At 44.0% G+C, this 19,765-nt stretch overlaps 1 protein-coding gene and 1 long non-coding RNA gene across 2 annotated transcripts in view; both read left to right on the forward strand.

Annotated features, from left to right (window-relative positions):
* The window catches only part of PARP12 (poly (ADP-ribose) polymerase family, member 12), a gene marked incomplete at its 3' end in the record, with an annotated part of 28,621 nt that extends 10,974 nt beyond the window's left edge, over nt 1–17,647 (forward strand). Inside the window, exons 3-9 of the mRNA XM_008571491.1 lie at nt 932–1,127; nt 5,211–5,352; nt 8,474–8,570; nt 13,661–13,736; nt 14,879–15,009; nt 15,873–16,024; nt 17,364–17,647. Coding sequence (XP_008569713.1) covers nt 932–1,127; nt 5,211–5,352; nt 8,474–8,570; nt 13,661–13,736; nt 14,879–15,009; nt 15,873–16,024; nt 17,364–17,647 — 1,078 coding nt within the window. The remainder of the gene's footprint in view (nt 1–931; nt 1,128–5,210; nt 5,353–8,473; nt 8,571–13,660; nt 13,737–14,878; nt 15,010–15,872; nt 16,025–17,363) is intronic.
* Nucleotide 17,648: 1 nt separating this feature from the next.
* On the forward strand, nt 17,649–18,563 carry LOC103589483. Its single transcript, XR_550394.1, has 2 exons — nt 17,649–18,322; nt 18,386–18,563. It is a non-coding gene; the product is annotated as an uncharacterized LOC103589483 (long non-coding RNA).
* Nucleotides 18,564–19,765: the final 1,202 nt, after the last annotated feature.

Raw genomic sequence — 19,765 nt, forward strand, 5'->3', positions numbered from 1 at the left:
AGACTCTACATTTGTTTCCTGTTTTCCTTTTGCTGCTAAAAACAAGGCTCTTTGTCACTGATCATTGACACCACCCTTGGATAGCCACTGGCTTTAGCCCTCATGTGTCTCTCCAGTTTTATACATTCCCATTGGTCTTTAGGCAGCAGTGCATTTAGAAAGGGAGCATATCCTGGTGGCTAAGCATGCAAGCACACTGGCTTTAGCCCTCATGTGTCTCTCCAGTTTTATACATTCCCGTTGGTCTTTAGGCAGCAGTGCATTTAGAAAGGGAGCATATCCTGGTGGCTAAGCATGCAAGCTGTACAGCCAAACTGCTTACCTTAAACCCCAGCTCCACCATCTACTAGCTGTTTGACCTTGGACAGGTTTCTTAACCTTCCTGGGCTTCTGTTTTCCCATTTGTGAAGCAGAGATAATAGCCTCAACCTCATAGGGTTATAAAGATTTAATCTCCTAATATGTATGAAGAACTTAATACAGGTTCTGGCTCACAATAAACATTCAGTATAAAGTGATTAGAGCATGGTGTTATAACACCAAGGTCAAGGATCCCCGCACTGGCCAGCCACCAAAAAAACAAAACAAAACAAAAAACACAGTATATGTTAACTATTGTTATTTTTGCCTTCTAAGGGTTTCTCATACTTTTTGCCAGCTCAGCAGCATTTTTAAAAAGAATCGTTTAACCAGCATTCTCTGTGTTTTGTAGTGAGAGGAATTTTCATAATTAGTCTTCAGTGTTACCCTGATTTAATTATTTTTGCACAGCAAAACTGATCTTAAAAAGTAGCTTCCCCACACTCTTAAAATGAGCATGTCACATTTAATATTCACATGTACCAGCTGTGTGTTCTCACAGGTGGAAGCTGAGGAGCCTGTGTTTGTTTGGCTGGTGGAATTTTCAATCTACCTCTCATTATTTTTGTAGCATCCTGTGCACTGTGTCAGCCAGTAATTTTCACTTTGATGCTCTGAACTTTGGCTCCATGATGTTTGGTGCTGCCCGGGCTCGTCGCCTCTCCACAGCCTCCTCGGTCACCAGACCTCCACACTTCATTCTCACCACTGACTGGCTTTGGTACTGGGCCGATGAGTTTGGTTTTTGGCAGGAATATGGAAAACAAGTAAGTGTGATGGAAAGAGGGTGAGTGTTTTGTTCAGAGGACCCACAACGGAGGAGCCATTCCACACAGGAGCACAGGATTGTTACCAGGGGCGACCTTGATGGAGCCAAAGATCCCCAGATCTTGCTTTGGGGGAATTATGGCAAAACTAGATAATTTGGAGTTTATTTGTATGAGCTTCCATCTTTGAACAGTTAGATATCTGTTGGCTCATGAGAACTGAATGACCAAAAATTGTAGTGACATCAGGATTCCTCATTGGTTTTGTTAAATGGAGTAGAAAAATACTTCTCTGACTTACTGAACAGGTAACTCCAGAGCTAGTGCTTCCATGTGCAGGTGTGTTTGGATGGCTGTGGTATAAAGTTTAAGGCTTTTCAAAGTGGCTTTCTGCCATTTTTGCAACTTTATAGAAGGTGGGCAAGAATAAGAGAACTGATTTATATCAGGTATTGATTTGGAATCCAGATCAAGTAATTGCTGCTGTCATTTATTTGAAGAAGTTCATGGATGGATCAGATTAAAGGGAGTCCGCTGATCACTTGTAGAAGTACAGGTATAGGGAGGGCATCATTTATATAGGGATCCTGTATTAGTCTGTTTATGTTACTTTAACAAAATACCTGAAACTGGTAATTTATAAAGAAGCAATATTTACTACTTACAGTTTTGGAGGCTGGGAAGTCCAAAGACCAGGGAAACATATCTGGTGAGGTGACTCTACAGCAATGCAGGGTGTCACATGGCAAGAATGGTGATGCAGAGAGAGACTAACCTCTTTTTTTTTTTTTTTTTTTAAAGATGACTGGTAAGGGGATCTTAACCTTTAACCTGGCATTGTCAGCACCATGCTCACCCAGCGAGCAAACCGGCCATCCCTATGTGGGATCCGAACCCGGGGCCTTGGTGTTATCAGCACCACACTCTCCCGAGTGAGCCACAGGCCGGCCCAGACTAACCTCTTTATTTGCTCTCCTTTTAAAGTCACCAGAACCACCCCCATTATTCCAAGAATGAGTCAATCCATTCACTAGGGTACAGTCCTCATAATCCAATCACCTCTTCAAGGCCCCACCTTTGAACTACCACAGTAGGATTTTCCACCCTCTTAACACTGTCACAGAGGGAACCAGACGTCAATGAGTTGGGGGGGGGGGTTAATCCATAAGTCTATAGCAGACACCCTCTCTCCAAAATGAAAATTGAGATGTGTGGTCTGGTAGATATTTATACTCTTCGGGGTTGTAAGTGGCTATATTGAAGCTTTGGTTTCTTCTTGACTGCCCTTAGAATACCTTTTGTTCTCTGGCCACGCTCTAAGCTCCACAAGGGCAGGGAGTTTGTCTCTCTCTTATATTGACATATCCCCCGTGCCTAGAACAATGCATAGTAGGCCCTCAAGAAATAGACGTTGGCCGACTGAAGGAGAGGGTATTGCTTCCTCAAGTCTGTTGGTCAGTTGGAGTTGGTCACTCTCAGTGGTGGCCTCATTCTTCACCTTCTACCTCATCTGCTCGTTTCTTCCTGGCATCAGCCTTTCCTCACCTGCTGCTCCACCCTGCCTTTTTCCCACCCATCTCCCTCCCCTCTCAAGTATCTTGGGTCTCTGTCTTACCTGCCCTGTGGGCCTTGTTCAGACAGTTCTCTGAGTTTGGTCAGGAGCATGAGGGAAGGTGGGGGTGGATAGCTGGCTAATCACCTCCATGAATCCAGCTTACCTGGTAACAAGGTGGAGGGATGAATGGCAGGTGAGATGCACTTAGTGAATGAAACTGTCACTTACATTTTATTTGGTGATCTGTCAGCTGGCTAATCACCTCCATGAATCCAGCTTACCTGGTAACAAGGTGGAGGGATAAATGGCAGGTGAGATGCACTTAGTGAATGAAACTGTCACTTACATTTTATTTGGTGATCTGTGTGGCTTCTGGGGGGAGACGGGAAACCCTTGGTTGTGGAGTGGGATGACACATGCCCTGGGGGCATCCCATGCAAACGTAAGGTTACTGGTGATTCCTTAAACTGAATTGTTACAACTCTGGGTATTGGGAGGCTTTCTCCTCCAAACTAGTTTAGAACAGTTTGAGAATCTCTGGGGACAAACTGTATATGGATATTATTGACACACCCAGGTGCTGTTGGGGTGTAGACACGGTGTGGACTTGGTGAATTCCAGCTGTGTGGTCTCATTCTGTACATTAGTGGGCAGGCTCATGTGATGGTCTGCTCATTCTTATCCTTTTCCACACATTTCTGGTGTAACCCCATATTTGGATTTCTTTCTAAGTTGTTTACTAATTTACAGTTCAAGACAGTTCTCTGTTGTTTCCTGGAAAAGCCAAGTTCTTTTCTATCAGAGCTGAGGCTGTACCCCAGAGTTTTATGTCAAAAATCAGACACCTGCTGGTCCTTCCAACAGACATGTGGGAAATTGTTCCTTCCACATCTCACCAGGGCCCCAAGGAGCTAAACTGGGACCTTCCGTGGTTTCACACAATGCGGCTGCTGTTGTTGGTTTCTCCTTTGGAACCCCCACTGGGGACAGAACCCCTCTGCTTTTTCTTTCTGCTCAGCCATCTGCATGTTCCCTTTCACTGTGACACCCTGTTTTAAAGGATTTTGACTTAAAGTTGGGGGCAGGGGCAGGACGCCTGCGTCTGACTGCTCATCTTCTCTTTCTGTTCCTCTCGACTCCTTGCTTCATCTCCTAAGGTCTAAAGGGGAGGCTTATTTTCTTTTCCTTTTCCCTTGTTGTCTGGAAGGAATTTTTATGCCACATCTTCTCCCCTCCACCCCCCACTCTAATCTCATGGGTTGGTTTAGTTTCAAAGAAGGGCTGAGTTCAGAAGGAGAAACTTAGACACCAATATAAGATCATAAAATAGGAGGCTCCTTCAAAAATCATATATCTATTACAGCCTCCCCTGATGGCCTTCATGGGGCCAACTCATTCTCATCCCTCAGGCTAGGGCCTTGGCTCAGGTGTCTTTTCTCCAGAAATCCTTTGCTGGGTCCCCCCTCTTTAGCTCCTGTAGCACTTCTGCAGACCTGTGTGAGATCTTGAGCACTCCAGACCTTAGAATGTCTGCCTGCTTGTGGCTCCCCCTCCTTCAGTGCTGGACCGAGTTGCCTGGAGGCAAGGGCAGATCTTGTTTCATTTATTGTTCTATCTATAACAACTAACTTGTGACCTAGGAGGACTAGGATGGTAGCCATAGGGGGAGTAGGGAAATTTACAGGGACAGAGGGAATTATAGGTTCAATAATAGTTTTAGTTATCAGTGCAATGTCAAGTATAAGAATAATGATGATGATGATAGATAATGTTTCTTGCATGCTTTTTGTTCTGGGCAGTGTCCTAACTGCTCTGCATGCCTTACTTTAATTGTTTTTCCAATCCTGTGAGGATACTGTGATCCTATTGAATAATGGGATGAGTATGGCCTAAGTACTGTTATTCTTTCTGCTATACATTTGAGATAACTGAGGCCCAGAGAGGTTAAAATAACTTGCTCAGGTTATAGAGTCAACAGGTTTGGGAGCCATGAGTTCAAACTCTGTCAGTCCAACCCAAAATGTTAGACGTCCTGTAGGTAATTGTAGGAAGGATGAGAGATTGAAACTGATAATTGAAAAAAATAGAAAACTTCTCCAAAGGACCAGAAAAAGAAAACCACAGGAAGGAGGACTGACCTCTGATTAAAAGATGGTGGGAACAAGAATAGACAGAGAAAAGGCAGTGTGCAAGAATTCACTGCTGCTGTGTCTCTGTCATTTGAATGGCTGTGTCATCTGTTCTGAGTAACTTGAATGCCCTCCCTTCTATTGCTTTTATCCTGCTTAGCAGGGTCCTTGTTTACTGTCTTCTGTTTCCTGGGGAACCTTTCAGGAGAGATTCATATTGTGTGTTGCCTTTGTTCCGTCCCTCCCTCTCCTGCACACCCTGCTCCCTGGCTCCTCCCTTCTCCCCCACGGCAGGACTATGAGCCGTGGTGTCTCTGAAATGTGGTGTGGATTCCACCAGTGTTTTTCCTCATCACCATAGGTTCTTGCCTTCATAAAGTGTCTGGATTTCCCCGGCAGGGCACTACACACCCTGTGACCACCGTCAGCAGCAGCGATGTGGAGAAGGCCTACCTGGCATACTGCACACCAGGGTCTGATGCCCACATGGCCACCCTGAAGTTCCAAGCCGGAAAGCACAACTACGAGTTAGACTTCAAAGGTACCCCCTGACCCCCACCCTCACCCAGCAGAGCCTAGCCCTGCACTGGCTCTGCCTTTCCAAGTTATCCCTGGAGGAGCTGCATGCACACACTGAGGGCCTGGGCTGGAGCAGGGAAGAAAAGGAAGGGAAACAGACCTGTCAGTGGATGACATTGGCACATCTAGAAGGGAAACAGATCTGTCAATGGATGACATTGGCACACGGGATCAAGGAGAAGCTATGAGGGAGGTTTGAGGGGAAAGGACCCTGAGAAGGGCATAGGAGCCTGCATCACATAGGGATGAGCCTGGTCAGCTTGTGTGCAGTGTGATTGTCCAGGGGGCCATGGATGGGTCCTCTCTTTTATATTGACATATCCCCCGTGCCTAGAACAATGCATAGCAGGTCCCCAGGAAATAGACGTTGGCCGATTGAAGGAGAAAGTATTGCTGCCTCAAGTCTGTTGGTCAGTTGGAGTTGGTCACTCTCAGTGGTGGCCCCATTCTTCACCTTCTGCCACGAGTAACCTCAGCCCTTGACAAGTGTCCTGGTGGCTCTGTGGAATGGCGTCTCCCTTGTCAGTACTGCTGTCATCTTCTCTGTAGGTGCCTTTGGGTTGGTGGCGTGTCAGCTGGATTAGACATGTGGTAGGACATGTTTTAACTAAAAGTCCCTGGGAAGCTGATTTTCCTGTACTTTTAGTGTCCTGAAACTGGACCTATGTGATTCATCCTGGTTGCCTTAACATACATAAATAGGCTAAACACCCTTTGGCCAGTTCCTCCAGAGACCAATTTGTGAGAATTTTTCTTTCTTTTAAATTTCAGTTTTGCTGTAGTTTCCTTTTAAGCCATTTCCATGTGGATGTATTGGTCCAGCTCTGTTCAATTCAGTTTTGCCTGTATTTCACATTTTAAAATGAGTCCTTCTGGATGATCAGCATTTTATAAGGGAATAAGTGGGCCTTCCTTTAAACACAGTTTACTGTTTTCTCTATTTTTATGGGACCTTTGTTTTCTGTGGAGGGCTGCAAATGAGGTCTTTGGTGAATTATCCTAAAACCACTTTAGCTGCCTGCTCTTGGTCAATTAGTTTTGCTTGTGGTTTAGTAACACTTACGGTTTTGTTTAAGGTAGAATCACTGCCCTCTCAACATGACCTTACAGAGAAGTTTCTTCTGCCCTATAGTGAGAACTGCTTCTGCTGGAGAACTCCAGCCATCATGATATGGTTTGCTGTCCACAGTCGGATAAACAGAAGTATACGAGAGGGGACAGTGAGAGCATGGGAATTAATAAAAGATCAAATCTATGCAGCTGTCCCTCATCTGACTGCAGTTGCCAACAGTTTGAAATATTTCTTTTATATATTTGAAAAATATCAAACAAATACACTAAAAATGTCAGTTGCAGTCTTTATCATTTTCACCTTAGGGCACATCCCCAGGGACATAAAAGAATCTCAGGATGAGGTGGGGAAGAGCACACAATAGTTTGAGAAAGCATATTTACTGATGATTGACCTAAGCTCATTTGGGTGGGCACAATTCTTTTTTTTTTTTGGTAGATAACAGGAGCCACAAAAGAAGTTTGAGGTGAGTTGGCTTCTCTTGTCATAACCTCACTACTAGGTATAATGAAAGCAAGTCTCAGACCAAACTCTGCCACACACATTTATTAACTAATTACAAGGCAGCAAGTACATTTACCTTTTTTTTTTTGACCGGGAAGGGGATAGCAACCATTGGCTTGGTGTCGCCCGCACCGCGCTCAGCCAGTGAGCGCACCGGCCATCCCTATATAGGATCCGAACCACGGAGGGAGTGCCGCTGCACTCCCAGCGCCGCACTCTCCCGAGTGCGCCACGGGGTCGGCCCAAGAAGCAAGTACATTTAAAACACACACATACACACACACCACAGCCCAGATGACTTGTTCTGTAGGTTCAGAGAAGATTCAGCTCTATCCTTTTGGGGATTCTTGTCACAAAAGAGGCAGAATTCTGGCATCCTGTCAACTGGCACCAGATGGGCAGAATCCCCCAAAGTCAGGGCTGGTTTAGAGATGTCACTTAGTGTATCCTCTTTAAAGGTAAGTTAGGGAAAAGGCCTCACTTTAGTCTGTCCATGTAAGGAATGTGTCTAACATATACTTAGCCAGTCTACTTATCCTGAACAACTTAATTTCACTAGCGAAAGCCTGATCACAGATGGTCGTAGGCCAATAAAAACCTATTTAAGTATGCTAATGAGCAAAGCATGGATGGAAAGTTGAGTGGTGGGTAACAGAAGGGGTTGGAAGCTGCATCTGGATTATGGACTCCAGATGAGAATGTGAGTTGACCTCCCCAGGAATGGTGACCACCTGGGCTGTAGTGTAAGGGACACACACTTGGGTTATTGTACACTTTATGTTCAAGTACAGTAAGGTAAATTCCAGATATCTATAATTTTTAATAAAATGTCTTTTAAATGAAAGTAAAATAGTTTTTGTACTTTAAGTGTAGACTCGATAGGGTTTTCCTGGTGGGTGGGGACATGTGCTCCAATTCTAGGTATTTATCATTATTCAACTTGAGGATCTGTGTCTCCTCCCTCTCTCTCCCCCATCCTCAGGATGAATATGAAATTCTTGAGGGTGGGGCAGCAAGAATTTTGTTTATTGAAAATGGTATAGGTTTTAAAAGATTGATAAATACTGCTATAAAGTCATTTTAATCAAACTTTAAAAAAAAGTTATGAGTAAAATTATTAACTCTAAATCCCACTAACTCAAGACTTGATGATTTGGTCTCAGGCTGGGCTGAAGCTTTTTTATATCCAAACTGGGAAAAATTTCTAAGCAAAATAATAGTTTAAACAAGGTCGGAGGAAGGAACAATTTAAAGGCACTCATGTATAATTGATATATCGATTACTAATCATTCCTCCATTCATTAAATCCAGTCTCCTAAGGATACCTATTTTCTTTATGAATACTAGAAATGTGTAACACTGCCTTATTTTTAACAGACTGATTCTGGGCTTTGCTCATTTGGATTAGCTTTCAAACCCATTTCATTTGTGTTTGTAAAACATTGCTGTCCTTTGTGTGCATATTTATATACATGTATGTTTTTTCCATTGGCTATTTTTTATTAGCCTTAGTTCAGAAGAACCTGGCCTATGGCACAATCAGAAATGTTTGCCGCAGACCCAAATACGTTTCTCCCCAGGATGTGACGGCCATGCAAAACTGGTAGGTTGTGTTTGGGGAACTTAGGGAACTTACTTGGCACGTGTTACCAGTTGGGGTGTACTCTACTGCAAGGAACAGAAAACCTACTTCAGACAGCATTAAAGGGCATTTACTGACTTGCATGACCAAATGCTGTAGCATTCTACTGTCATTCATATTCTAATTGGGAAAGTCTTTGAACCCAAGTGAGAGTTTTCCTTGTGGGTAGAAGCTGTATAATACATAGTTATAAGCTGCCTGTTGTGATCTGGAAGCCAGTCTAGACTGGAAGCCACCTTATCAGTTTATCTTTTCAATGGAACAATTGAGTCATAGACCCAAATATTTAAAAAATATTGAACTAATGAAATGATGGAATTACACCAATAAAAAGCCATGTATTTCAGTACTTGAATATCATAGAATACTGGTATTCTGTGATACCAAAAACTGGTATTCTGTAATACCAAAACTGGTATTACAGTCACTAATGGACCAACTTTATCCTCAGGGTGAGTTTCCTTATGTTATAAGATGCCTGCGAGGAGCCACTAGGTTAGTCTCTGTCCTTGTGAGCACATAGGAAGGAGGAAAAAGACCTCCTGTAGCTGATGGGGGAAGCTCTTGAACTTTGCCCTGGTCATAGTCCCTCTGCAAATAATGTTGCTTTAGGCTTTGGCAAGTGCGATGGTGAGGAGCCACTAGGTTAGTCTCTGTCCTTGTGAGCACATAGGAAGGAGGAAAAAGACCTCCTGTAGCTGATGGGGGAAGCTCTTGAGCTTTGCCCTGGTCATAGTCCCTCTGCAAATAATGTTGCTTTAGGCTTTGGCAAGTGCGATGGGATTGGAGCTGGGCAGGGAAAGGTCAGTATTCTCCAAACTACATGGCCACATAATGGGGGAAGGTGGCTCACCTGGTGGAGGGACACCACGGTGCGTGCAACAGCTTGGGTTTGCCATAGCCACCGCTGAGACTTGAGCCAGTGTTGCTGTTAGCCCCACTACACCTTCCACTAGCCTGAGAAGTCTGGTTCATTTATGTTTCATGGAGGACCAGCAGTGTCGCTGTTGGTACTTTTAAGATTTCCCAGGTGGGTGTTAGTGGCTATATTTGTGAAGCACAGAAAAGTCATTTTAAAAAGTTCAGTACAAGCTAGAGGAAAACGGTATTATCAATACAAGAAGTATTGCCTTGTGAGTCAGGTCTAACAAAGTAAGCCACATTCCCAGGAATTTTTTCCTATTTTTATTAAAATTTATTTTTGATTACATATAAAATATTTGAGTGACTAAAAGTTGAAACTGTAAAAAGGTATACTCGGTAGTCCGTATCTTTCCCCCTGTTATCTGTATCCGATTCTCACTGTGGGTTACCTTTTTATTTGTTTCTGGTTTCTCTTTGCAAAAACAAGCAAATGCATATGCATATGTATGTGTAAAAGTACTTTCTTCTCTTTTCTTGCACAAAAGATAGACTATGTATACTGTTCTGTACCTTTTTTTTTTTCTCACTTAAAAATAGATCCTGATAATTACTGTTTCATTTCATTGAAGTCTTCATAAATCTGCTTCTGCTTTCATGGTTCTCCATCATGTGTATGAGGGGTCATCAAAAAAGTTCATGGAAAGATTTGTATTGTCTTTCAATTTCATTTTTCCATGAACTTTTACAAGTACTCTCATATGTGCCATGGTTTATTTAATATGTCCCTTTTGATGGATGTTTGTGTTGTTTTCAGTTTCTTGCCATTACAAAGTGTAATGCCACAATGCCAGCACAATCTGGTGTGTGTGCTGTTTTGAATTTTGGAGGTAGATCATCAAGTCAGAGTCCTGGAAGGTAAACCAAGTTTCTTTCATGGGCTTGAACCATTATGCACTCCCAGCAGGATGCGGGAGATGCCTGCTTCCCTTGGCCTTGCCAACAGAGTGCGGACAAGCTCTTGGGCTTTTGCCATTCTCATATGTGGGAAAGGGTGTATCGGTGTACTTTAGTTTGCATCTCTTTTGAGTGAGGATGAATTTTTTTTCTGGTATGTAAGGGCCATTTCCCTTTTTCTGTAGACTATTTGTCATTTTTCCATTGACTTTTTGGTATTTTTCTTATGTATTGAGAGCCTTTTATCTATTAGGGAGGTTAACCCTCGGTTTGTTATGTAAATTGCAAATATTTTCTTTTGGTTTGTTATTTGCCTTTTGACTTTGCTTAAGAAGTATTTTACTATACAGAAATATCTACTTATTATTTTTTTTTTTTAATTAAAGGCATCAGTCTCTTTATTATTTTTGGATTTATAGTTTTGGTTGATTATGACCTCCCTATTGCTATCATTTTTTATTCTTCCCCCATTCAGAGTTTACCCTAGGCAAAGTTTGGAAAACTGTTTGTGTCCTTTCTGAGACTAGAATTTTTTTTTTTGGTACACGGTTTGATCCCTTGACCTTTGTGTTATCAGCACCATGCACTAACCAGCCCTGAGACTAGAATTCTTTTGTGGTCATTCTAATTTAGTTTTCAGGGGGCCACAAGCAGACACCAAATATAAGAAATAAAAGTGATTATTTTGGTCAAATTCAAACTTACGATGTGAATGATTTAGGATCTCCCCTCTGAGCTAAGTGTTGCACACGGTTTGTGCAGGTGAAGTGCTCAGTTCTTTCCTCCAACCCACGTGATGGTAGCTAGTTTTCATTAACTCCAGCAAGCAAATCTGCTTGAGCCTCCGTGTTCAACTGGGACTCTAAGGGTAGGTCACTTTCAGAAACAACTTCTCTTTCTGCAATTAGTGGGGTCACAAAATATGATCTCCATATTCAGAAGTTATAATATAGGAGTGTCATTTAATGTAAAATTTAAAACGGTGTTTATATACATCAAGTATCTGGTTTAGTACCTTATTGTCCTTCCATCCTCATGAAAATGTTTTATTCTTGTGATTGGGCCTTATTTTTTTCCTTACCTTCTTTTGGATACTTTTTATCATTTTGCTTTCTTCCCCTTGTTAGTTTGGAAGTTATACATTATTTTACTATTTTTTAAAGAGGCTACACTAGAAACTACAATATATTTTCTTCACTTACATACAAGTAAATATCTTTGCTCTCCTATCAACTAACGTAAGGGCCTCCATAAACTTCTCCATTATCTTCCTCTCAACTTTTTTTTTAACCTCAAGAGGCACTATTATTTTATACTGTGAATGTTTCATTAAATTTACTCACATTTTTTGTCCTTTCAAATATCCTTCAATGAAGTTCTATTGGAAAACTCTGCTTTTTGGTTTGTCTGAATATGTCTTTATTTTCCTCTCAATCTCGAAAGATATTTTCACTGGGTATAGAATTTTAGGTAGTTGTTTTCTATTGGAAACATTGAAGATATCACTCCATTGTCTTCTGGTTTTTATTGTTGCTTTTGAGAAATTGGCTGTTGGTCTAATTGGTGCTTCTTTGATGGTAATCACTCTTTTTTTCCTCTGTCTACTTTTAAGAGCATCTTTTGTCTTGGAGTTATGCACCCTCACTATGGAGTGCCTAGGTAGGTGTTTTTGTCTTGCTTGAGATTCTTTGGGCTTCTCAAACTTGTGGGTTGGTGTGTCTCATCAGTTCTCTTTGAAAATTGCCTTATTCTCTCTACTCTTACTCTGGAGCTTCACTTAGGTTCTGATCAGATTCTAATGAGGCCTTCTCATTTTGTTCTCAATGTTTCAACTTCTTTCCCACAGTTTTCTTCTCCTTATTGCTCTGGGCCACATTCTGGATAACTTCATTTCACATATCTCAGCTCACTACTTCTCTCTCCAGGTGATCTAATCTGCTATTAAGTCTTTCCATTGAACTTTTACTATCAAGGATTATAATTTTCATTTCTAGAAGTTTTTTTGGTTGTTTTTCAGATCTTCCACATCTCTTTATAGTTTCATGTTCCTTGCACGTGTTTTTAAAGTTTATCTTTTATTTCTCTAAACATAGGAAGAAAAATTGTTTTATAATCTGTCTGACAGTATCAGCATCTTAAGTCTTTATGGGTCTCTTTCTGGCTGATTCTTACTGGTGGAACCTTAGTTGTTTTTTTTTTTTTGTCTTTTTTTTTCCGTGTCCGGCAACGGATCACAACCCTCAGTGTTGCCCCCGTACCGGACCGGGGACCGGCAACGGGATTGCAACCCTCAGTGTTGCTCCCGCGCCTCGCTCAGCCAGTGAGCGGGAACCGGTCTGTATGTGGGATCCGAACCCTTGGGCGGGAGCGCCGCCGCGCTTCCCAAGCGGCGCACTTATCCAGTGCGCCACCGGGCCGGCCCCGAACCTTAGTTATTTTTAAACTGTGCCACTTTCCTAGGAAAGTTATTTGTGGGAGATCTTTGAGGCTTAGGATGAAGGTACATGCCTCATGCCAGCAAGCAAAAACAGAAGGTAGATCTATTGTAGGAAGAACAGTGCATTCTGAAACTCAATAGGAATGATTTGGAATTATAGTTTCACAATCCTTGTTCCTAAACCCTTTGGGCCATATGTATTTTAGAACTGCTTTCATTTATTTATTTTTATTTTTAGAAAGATAATGTAGTGCGTGTATTACGTGACACTCTTTAATTTAGCAATTTAATATTTCTGGTAAAGAATATACATAGTCACTTCATGAAGGATAAATACAGACCATAAGTAGAACCTTACCAGTTCAAGTTAAATTTCTATTGCAAATGAGTTTTGATGTCAATTTTGTGTTTTTTTTTTTAAATGTTTTTATATGTCAGTTATGCCTCATTGAGGCTTTTTTTTTAGTCTTTAGAGCTCTTTGGTTTTCAAAATCATGGGTAAGTGTTTGTGGCCCTGTATATGCTACTTTAATTGTGTTCTTTATTCCTGTGCAGTAGTTGGAACACAGGTGAGAAATAGATCTCTCATGACTAATTGTTTTGTGTTTGGCCACGTAGGCAAAGATAAATGTGCTCTCACATTGTGTTTATGTACTTCCTTGCCTTCTACCTCCTTTTAAAATGTGATGTGCTGAGACTCAAGACTGGTGATATTGGTTAGTGGAGATTGTCTATGATAGATTTGCTTATGTCTAAGAATAAAATGTCTAAGTGTGTTTTTCTTTATATTTTGTAGCAATGCCAACTTTCAAGGCCCAAAGAACATCCCAGACTATTGGGACTCCTCAGCCTTGCCAGACCCAGGCTTTAAGGTATGGGACTCATGCTGCCTGGACTGCAGAGAAGGGTAGTCTGTAGAGGCAGGGCGTGTGAACAGATTGTGGCTGTTTCCTCTAATGCTGAAGAAGCTGCAAGGCTGTGGCTCATGGGGGCAGGAGGGCAAGGATGTAAGTAGATTCTTTTTTATGTTTTTCACGTCTTGGGTCTTTTAAGGCCAGATGACCACCCAGGAGATGGCTGTGGCTGTGAGGGGAGAGAATGTATTGTGGAGGAAGGAGGATAAGTTTTGAAATTTGCTAGATAGGGCAGAAATAAGGATCTCATGAACTGGGCTTAGCCAATAAATATGAGTTTTACTAAACAAGAAAAGGAAAAGAAATCAGGAGAGGATTTTAGTATGACGAGGGACATTTAGAGGAGGAATAACAGTGGGCAGGTGCTAGATACCAGAAGGCAGGAGAATGGACAGTCAGTTCAGTAGCCCATTTAGGGTCTGCTGTCTAATGGGAGCTGTGCAAGGATGAAGGTACTTCACAGAGTTTGTGGAAAAATAGAATTGAAAGACAATAAGAACTTTACATGAAGTTTTTGAAATAACCCTCATAACAGTAGAGTATCAGACTAATGTGTGACATTGCAATGTCTACGTGGGCACCTGGGTTGACATCTGACAGCCTCATGCCAAGCACTGTTCAGACAGGCATTTATAACATGACAATCCCTGTGCTGGGAGGATGAATCTCATTGAGTTTGTAGAAAACACACACACAGACACCAACAGTGCAGGCAGGATGTGTTTAGGGCTGGAGGACTGCAGACACATTTATCAATACTAACTCTTTGGTCTTGTAGACCATGTACTCCAACCTGTGCTTTGACCTATATAGGATACAAAAGGAGAGCAGAGACATCCTGGGGACACTCAGGATGGCTGGCTTAAAAATCACATGCCTGTCCTTCAGGCTGGTTTCACATGAACAAAAGGGAAATGACTACAATTTGTAGATACTCTGTGCCTGGAGGGACAACATGTCAGGGAAGGAGGGGTATGTGGTCACCATGATCTGGGCTCTTGTGCTTCTGCAGTTCTAGCATTTATAAGCAGACTTGGGAAGCAATTGATCTCTATTCTGCACTTTGATGAGAACATATTAAAAATATTTGCCACTTGCAGAAGATCACTCTCAGTTCTTCCTCGGAGGAGTATCAGAAGGTCTGGAACCTCTTTAACCGCACGCTGCCTTTCTACTTTGTTCAGAAGATTGAGCGAGTCCAGAACCTGGCCCTCTGGGAAGTCTACCAGTGGTGCGTTGGGGCTCGCTCTTGGTGGGCTGGGGGCTCTGTCCCCTCACCCTGCTAGCTGCTTACCAAACATGTCCCGGGCTTCCAGGAAGGTCAGAGAGAGCAGCCGCAGCTTGCCAAGTGCTGCTGTTGCCTGGGTGCTGTGTCTGCTACCCTTCATCTGCCCATCCTCAGGCCATGTGGTGGCACATCCCACTGCAGAGATGAGGGCCCTGAATGACTGGGAAAAAGCTAGCACTCACAGTTGTCCATCCTGCCTCCCTGAAGATTGATGGGATGGAGCAGTACACCCACCCACACCCTCAGGAACATAAAGCTATGGCCGGGGAGCAGGGGCCTCATTTTTGTGCATGAGGATGGACATGTTCTTGGGCACTCAGTCACTTGTCCATGTGGGGAGGAAACCCTCAGCAGGTTGCCATCACAGACTGGGATCCTGCTGACCTGTCCCCACATGGGGTTTAGGGCAGTGTTATCTGCACCGTGTGTACAGGGATGAAGTCAGGGCCACAGTAGAGGGGAGAAGAATGGGCCCACCTGACCAGCAGCCTTGCCTCTAGCTTCCCAGGGCTCAGCTCCACTCAGGAGCAGGGTGGGGGAAGGAAACATGCTTCTGTCCAGGGGCTCCTCTGCTTTTGGAGTCAAGGAGCCCCTGGAGGCCTGGAGCTGGGAGTAGAGTTTCCCTTCTGCCTTTCACCCGGGTCCCACTCTTGGCCTGGGGCAGGAGCCTCAGAGGCCTGGCCAGGGTAGCCTGTGACCTGCATCTCCTAGTCTCAGGACACTTCTGTTATTTTGGCAAAATGTGTTTTCTTGGGTTTGGTGGCCAGCACCCTCTGCCTCCAACATGTGTTCTTTTGTGATTCTAGGCAAAAAGGGCAAATGCAGAAACAAAATGGAGGAAAGGCGGTGGATGAGAGGCAACTGTTCCACGGCACCAGCAGCAGTTTCGTGGATGCCATCTGCCAGCAGAACTTTGACTGGCGGGTCTGTGGTCTTCATGGCACTTCCTATGGCAAGGGTGAGGCGAGGGCGGCCTCTACCAGCAGAACCCTATGTTGCCTCACCACTGGGCCCAGGAAACTTCTAAAGCAGACTTATACAGAGCATGAAGGGAACCAGCCTCAGCTGATGAGCCGGTTCAAACCTGGTGATCAGTGGCACTGGGTCCTCCATGGGGACGCCCCACAGGCAGCACCTCACTGTCCCGCCTTTGTGTGTAGCCAGGGTGTGTGGGCAGGGTGGGCTGCCTGGCTGGGGTGTGGCTTCCCTGAGAGGTGAGCCTACACCCCTGTGGAATGGAGGTCCTGGGAGAAGGTGACAGAGTCAGAGAGGAGAGGGGAGGGGATAACATCCCTGCCCTGATCAGGTTCCCAGACTACACCTTTGCGATTTCCTAAGAATAGAAACCTGAAGACCTCAGATACACTCACGTAAACATGTCATTCTAGCTATCATGTGAGTTATCTGTGTTTTCCTGTCTCTTATTTTTAAACTTTATTTGGAAATAATTTCAAACTCAGAGGAAAGTTGTAAGAATAATATAAAAAAAAAAACCTCCTGCATAAAATTTACCCAGATTTATCAGTTTTATCATTTTGCCACTTGGTTTTATCATCTCTTCTTTTTTCTGAACTACTTGCAAGTAGGTGGCATTTATTGTGCCCCTTTAGCCTTTAACACTTCCTAAGAGCAAGGATAGTATCTTTTGTGACTACAATATGGCTACCAAATTAAAAAAATTTAGTAACCTGCAGTCCATATTCCAAATCTATCAATTGTCGTCAGTTAGTTTCACTCTGATGTAGTGAGGGCCATGGGGTCAAGATGGACAAGGGCCCGTGGTAGGTTTGTGATTCCAAGTGTATGGGTGGCAGCTTCCAGCCCAGGTTCCCATTTGAGGGTTCATAATTCTATACGTGGGGCTGCTGGTGTCTACAAGTGTCTGCATATGGGATCTCGTTCACTTTACATGCTGACCTAAGAGGTTAGGCGTAACAGCTCCGTTTTATAGCTGAGAAAGCTGAGGTTCAGGGAGTTAAGTAGCAATGTGCCCAGGTACCTTCAGGTTTTCAATGATGGATTTGGAACTTGAAAGGAGCTTTCTGAGTCAGTTTGGTGACTTCTCTGACACTCTGCCCCTCAGAAGGGTGTTGGCAGCATTGATGCATGGTCCTTCCTGAGGGGGTAGGGAAAAATGGGGCAGAGGGAGGAAGAGAGATATGGCGACAGAAGAGCAGAGGCTCCTTGTGTTGCCCATGGTTGGGATGCTGTCCACCGGTGGGCTGATGCCTCTCCCCTTCTTGGTGGCAGGCCTTTATCCCCGGTGCCCAGCTGAGGCCATGTGTATTTCATTTCAGGGAGCTACTTTGCCCGCGACGCTGCGTATTCGCACCACTACTGCCAGTCTGACACGCAGTCTCACGTGATGTTCCTGGCCCGGGTGCTGGTGGGCGAGTTTGTCAGGGGCAGTGCCTGCTTTGTCCGCCCCCCGGCCAAGGAAGGCCAGAGCAACATTTTCTACGACAGCTGCGTGAACAGCGTGTCCGATCCCTCCATCTTCGTGGTCTTTGAGAAGCACCAGGTCTACCCTGAGTACCTCATCCAGTACTCTGCCTCCTCCTCCAAGCCTGCCACCACCGCCACCACCACTGCCACCGCCATGCCCTCCATCGCCATGCCCTCCATCCTGTTCTTGGGCTCCTTGTTTGGTAGGCGGCAGTGAGCCAAGCACCAGGCTGTTCTGAGGCCTGTCAGGCTGATCTTCCTGGAAAGAGCTGTTTGGGATTTATTTTTATTTTTACAAAATAACTTTTAATGAACTGTTCAATTCATGTTGTCTTCTGAGTGAAGTTACATTCTGAATCTCTTGCTGATTATGGTTTTCACTTTCAAGTCACTTTTGGGCTCACTAATGGACTAACCAGTAGTGATTCTAGGTACGCCCATTGTTGCTTTTTAATGGTGTGTTAAAGTTGTATTTTTTACTCTCTTTGTTGACTTTGCTGCTTATTGGTACCAGGCACAGAGTTTCTAGACACAATTTTATGGATTTGTTTTAATTTTTAAGAGTTTGTGTCTCTACCGTGAATCAGTTTTTCAGGGTCTCGTGGCATCTGCTTTACTTTCTGTCAGAATGACACAGTAGCCTCTGCTGGAGGAGAGCCCAGGTGGGCCCAGGGCAGCACAGTCACTTTGTTGCTGCTATGGCACTGACCAGGCAGCTCTGCTTTGTTGCTCCTGGGCTCTGGCATTAGCTGACCTATATCACATTGTCAGAACAAGTGTGCTACTGTGTGGCATCATCGAGTTTCTGCTGGTCTCCCCTTGTTTGGTGTGAGTCAGCCATCACTCAGAGGAAATCACTCATCTACCTTGGCAGGTGACTTGGATGAGTGACTCCCCCTGAGGATCCCTGGGCTTGGCCTGTGAGTGCCCATACCTGCATCTCCCAGGCACACTGGACACCCTTCAAGTGTGCATTTTAATGTCCGCGTGAAATTGACTACCTGTGCTGCAAATGTCACAAGAGTATGGAAATAAAAGAATATTTATCTGAAGTGGATGAGGACTGAAGCTCATTCTTCAGTGTCTATTGAGCACCTCCCACCTCCTGGGTACCAGGCACTTTTCTGTGTGTCAGGGATTATCTCAGTCCTTTTGGGCTGCTGTGACAAAATAACATAGACTAGGTGGCTTAAAAACAACAGATATTTCTTGCTGTTCTGGAGACTGGAAGTCCAAGAAGGTGCCATCAGATTCAGTGACTGGTGAGGACCCACCTCCTCATAGTTTCAGTGTCTTTTCACTGTAACCTCACATAGTGGAAGGGGTGAGGGGTCTCTCTCAGGCATCTTTCATGAGGGCACTAATCCCATTTGTGAGGGCTCCGCCCCCATGACCTAATCACCTCCCAAGGGCTCCACCTCCTAAAACCATCACCTTGGTGAGGAGAATTTCAGCATATGAATTTGGGGGGAACATACACTTTCAGACCATAGCAGGAATGTAGCAGAGACAATGTCACTGGCCTTGGTAGGGCTGTGAGTGGATTTATTACGAAGCTAATGAAGCTGAAGGTTCAGGGTCTCTCACCTACTGCACCCCTTTCCAAGACCCTAGGATGGGCCCTAGCAGTATGATCACATGATCATACATTTTGTTAAAATTTTCAAAAGTTACATATTTGTATTTTTCTTTCCCTCAACTCATAAGTTTCAGGCCCCACAGAACTCATGTTCCCCATTGTGCAAAGTATGTGTGGATTTGGAGGGTTGTGATGTGTCTGCGTCTGTGTCCTCCACATATAGCAGCTCATGGGAGCCTCCCTCTTGGGCACTGGCTGGTTCTAGTCCAGCTGGCAGAGGGCCTGGCAGGGTGAAGCTGCATCACCAGGCTGGCTGTTGGCTTCAGTAATGTGCTTCTTTCATCTACATGCTTCTTGTCTGTTCTTTCATCTTCCTGATAAGGTGTGTCTGCTTGTGACTTGGTGCTTCCACTTTAGTTGATTGTCCTGTAGTTTTCAGATCCAAGGCTGTTTAGTTTTTCCATCTTTGGGGTGATCTGAAACCTTACACAGGCAAGTGTAATCAAGCAGAGATAAGCTAAGTGACAAGAAAAATGAAGCAGCAGCAACAAAACCTTACCCACCAGCAGGGTCAGCCACATAGTTGCATATGTGAACTCTCCGTGGCTTTCCTCCACAGCTTGACTAATCCTGAAATTTCATTTATTGCTTTTGGATTAAGTCATCTGCCCTGCT

The sequence above is a fragment of the Galeopterus variegatus genome, unplaced genomic scaffold (assembly GCF_000696425.1).
Source record: "Galeopterus variegatus unplaced genomic scaffold, G_variegatus-3.0.2 Scaffold690, whole genome shotgun sequence".
Classification (NCBI taxonomy): domain Eukaryota; kingdom Metazoa; phylum Chordata; class Mammalia; order Dermoptera; family Cynocephalidae; genus Galeopterus; species Galeopterus variegatus.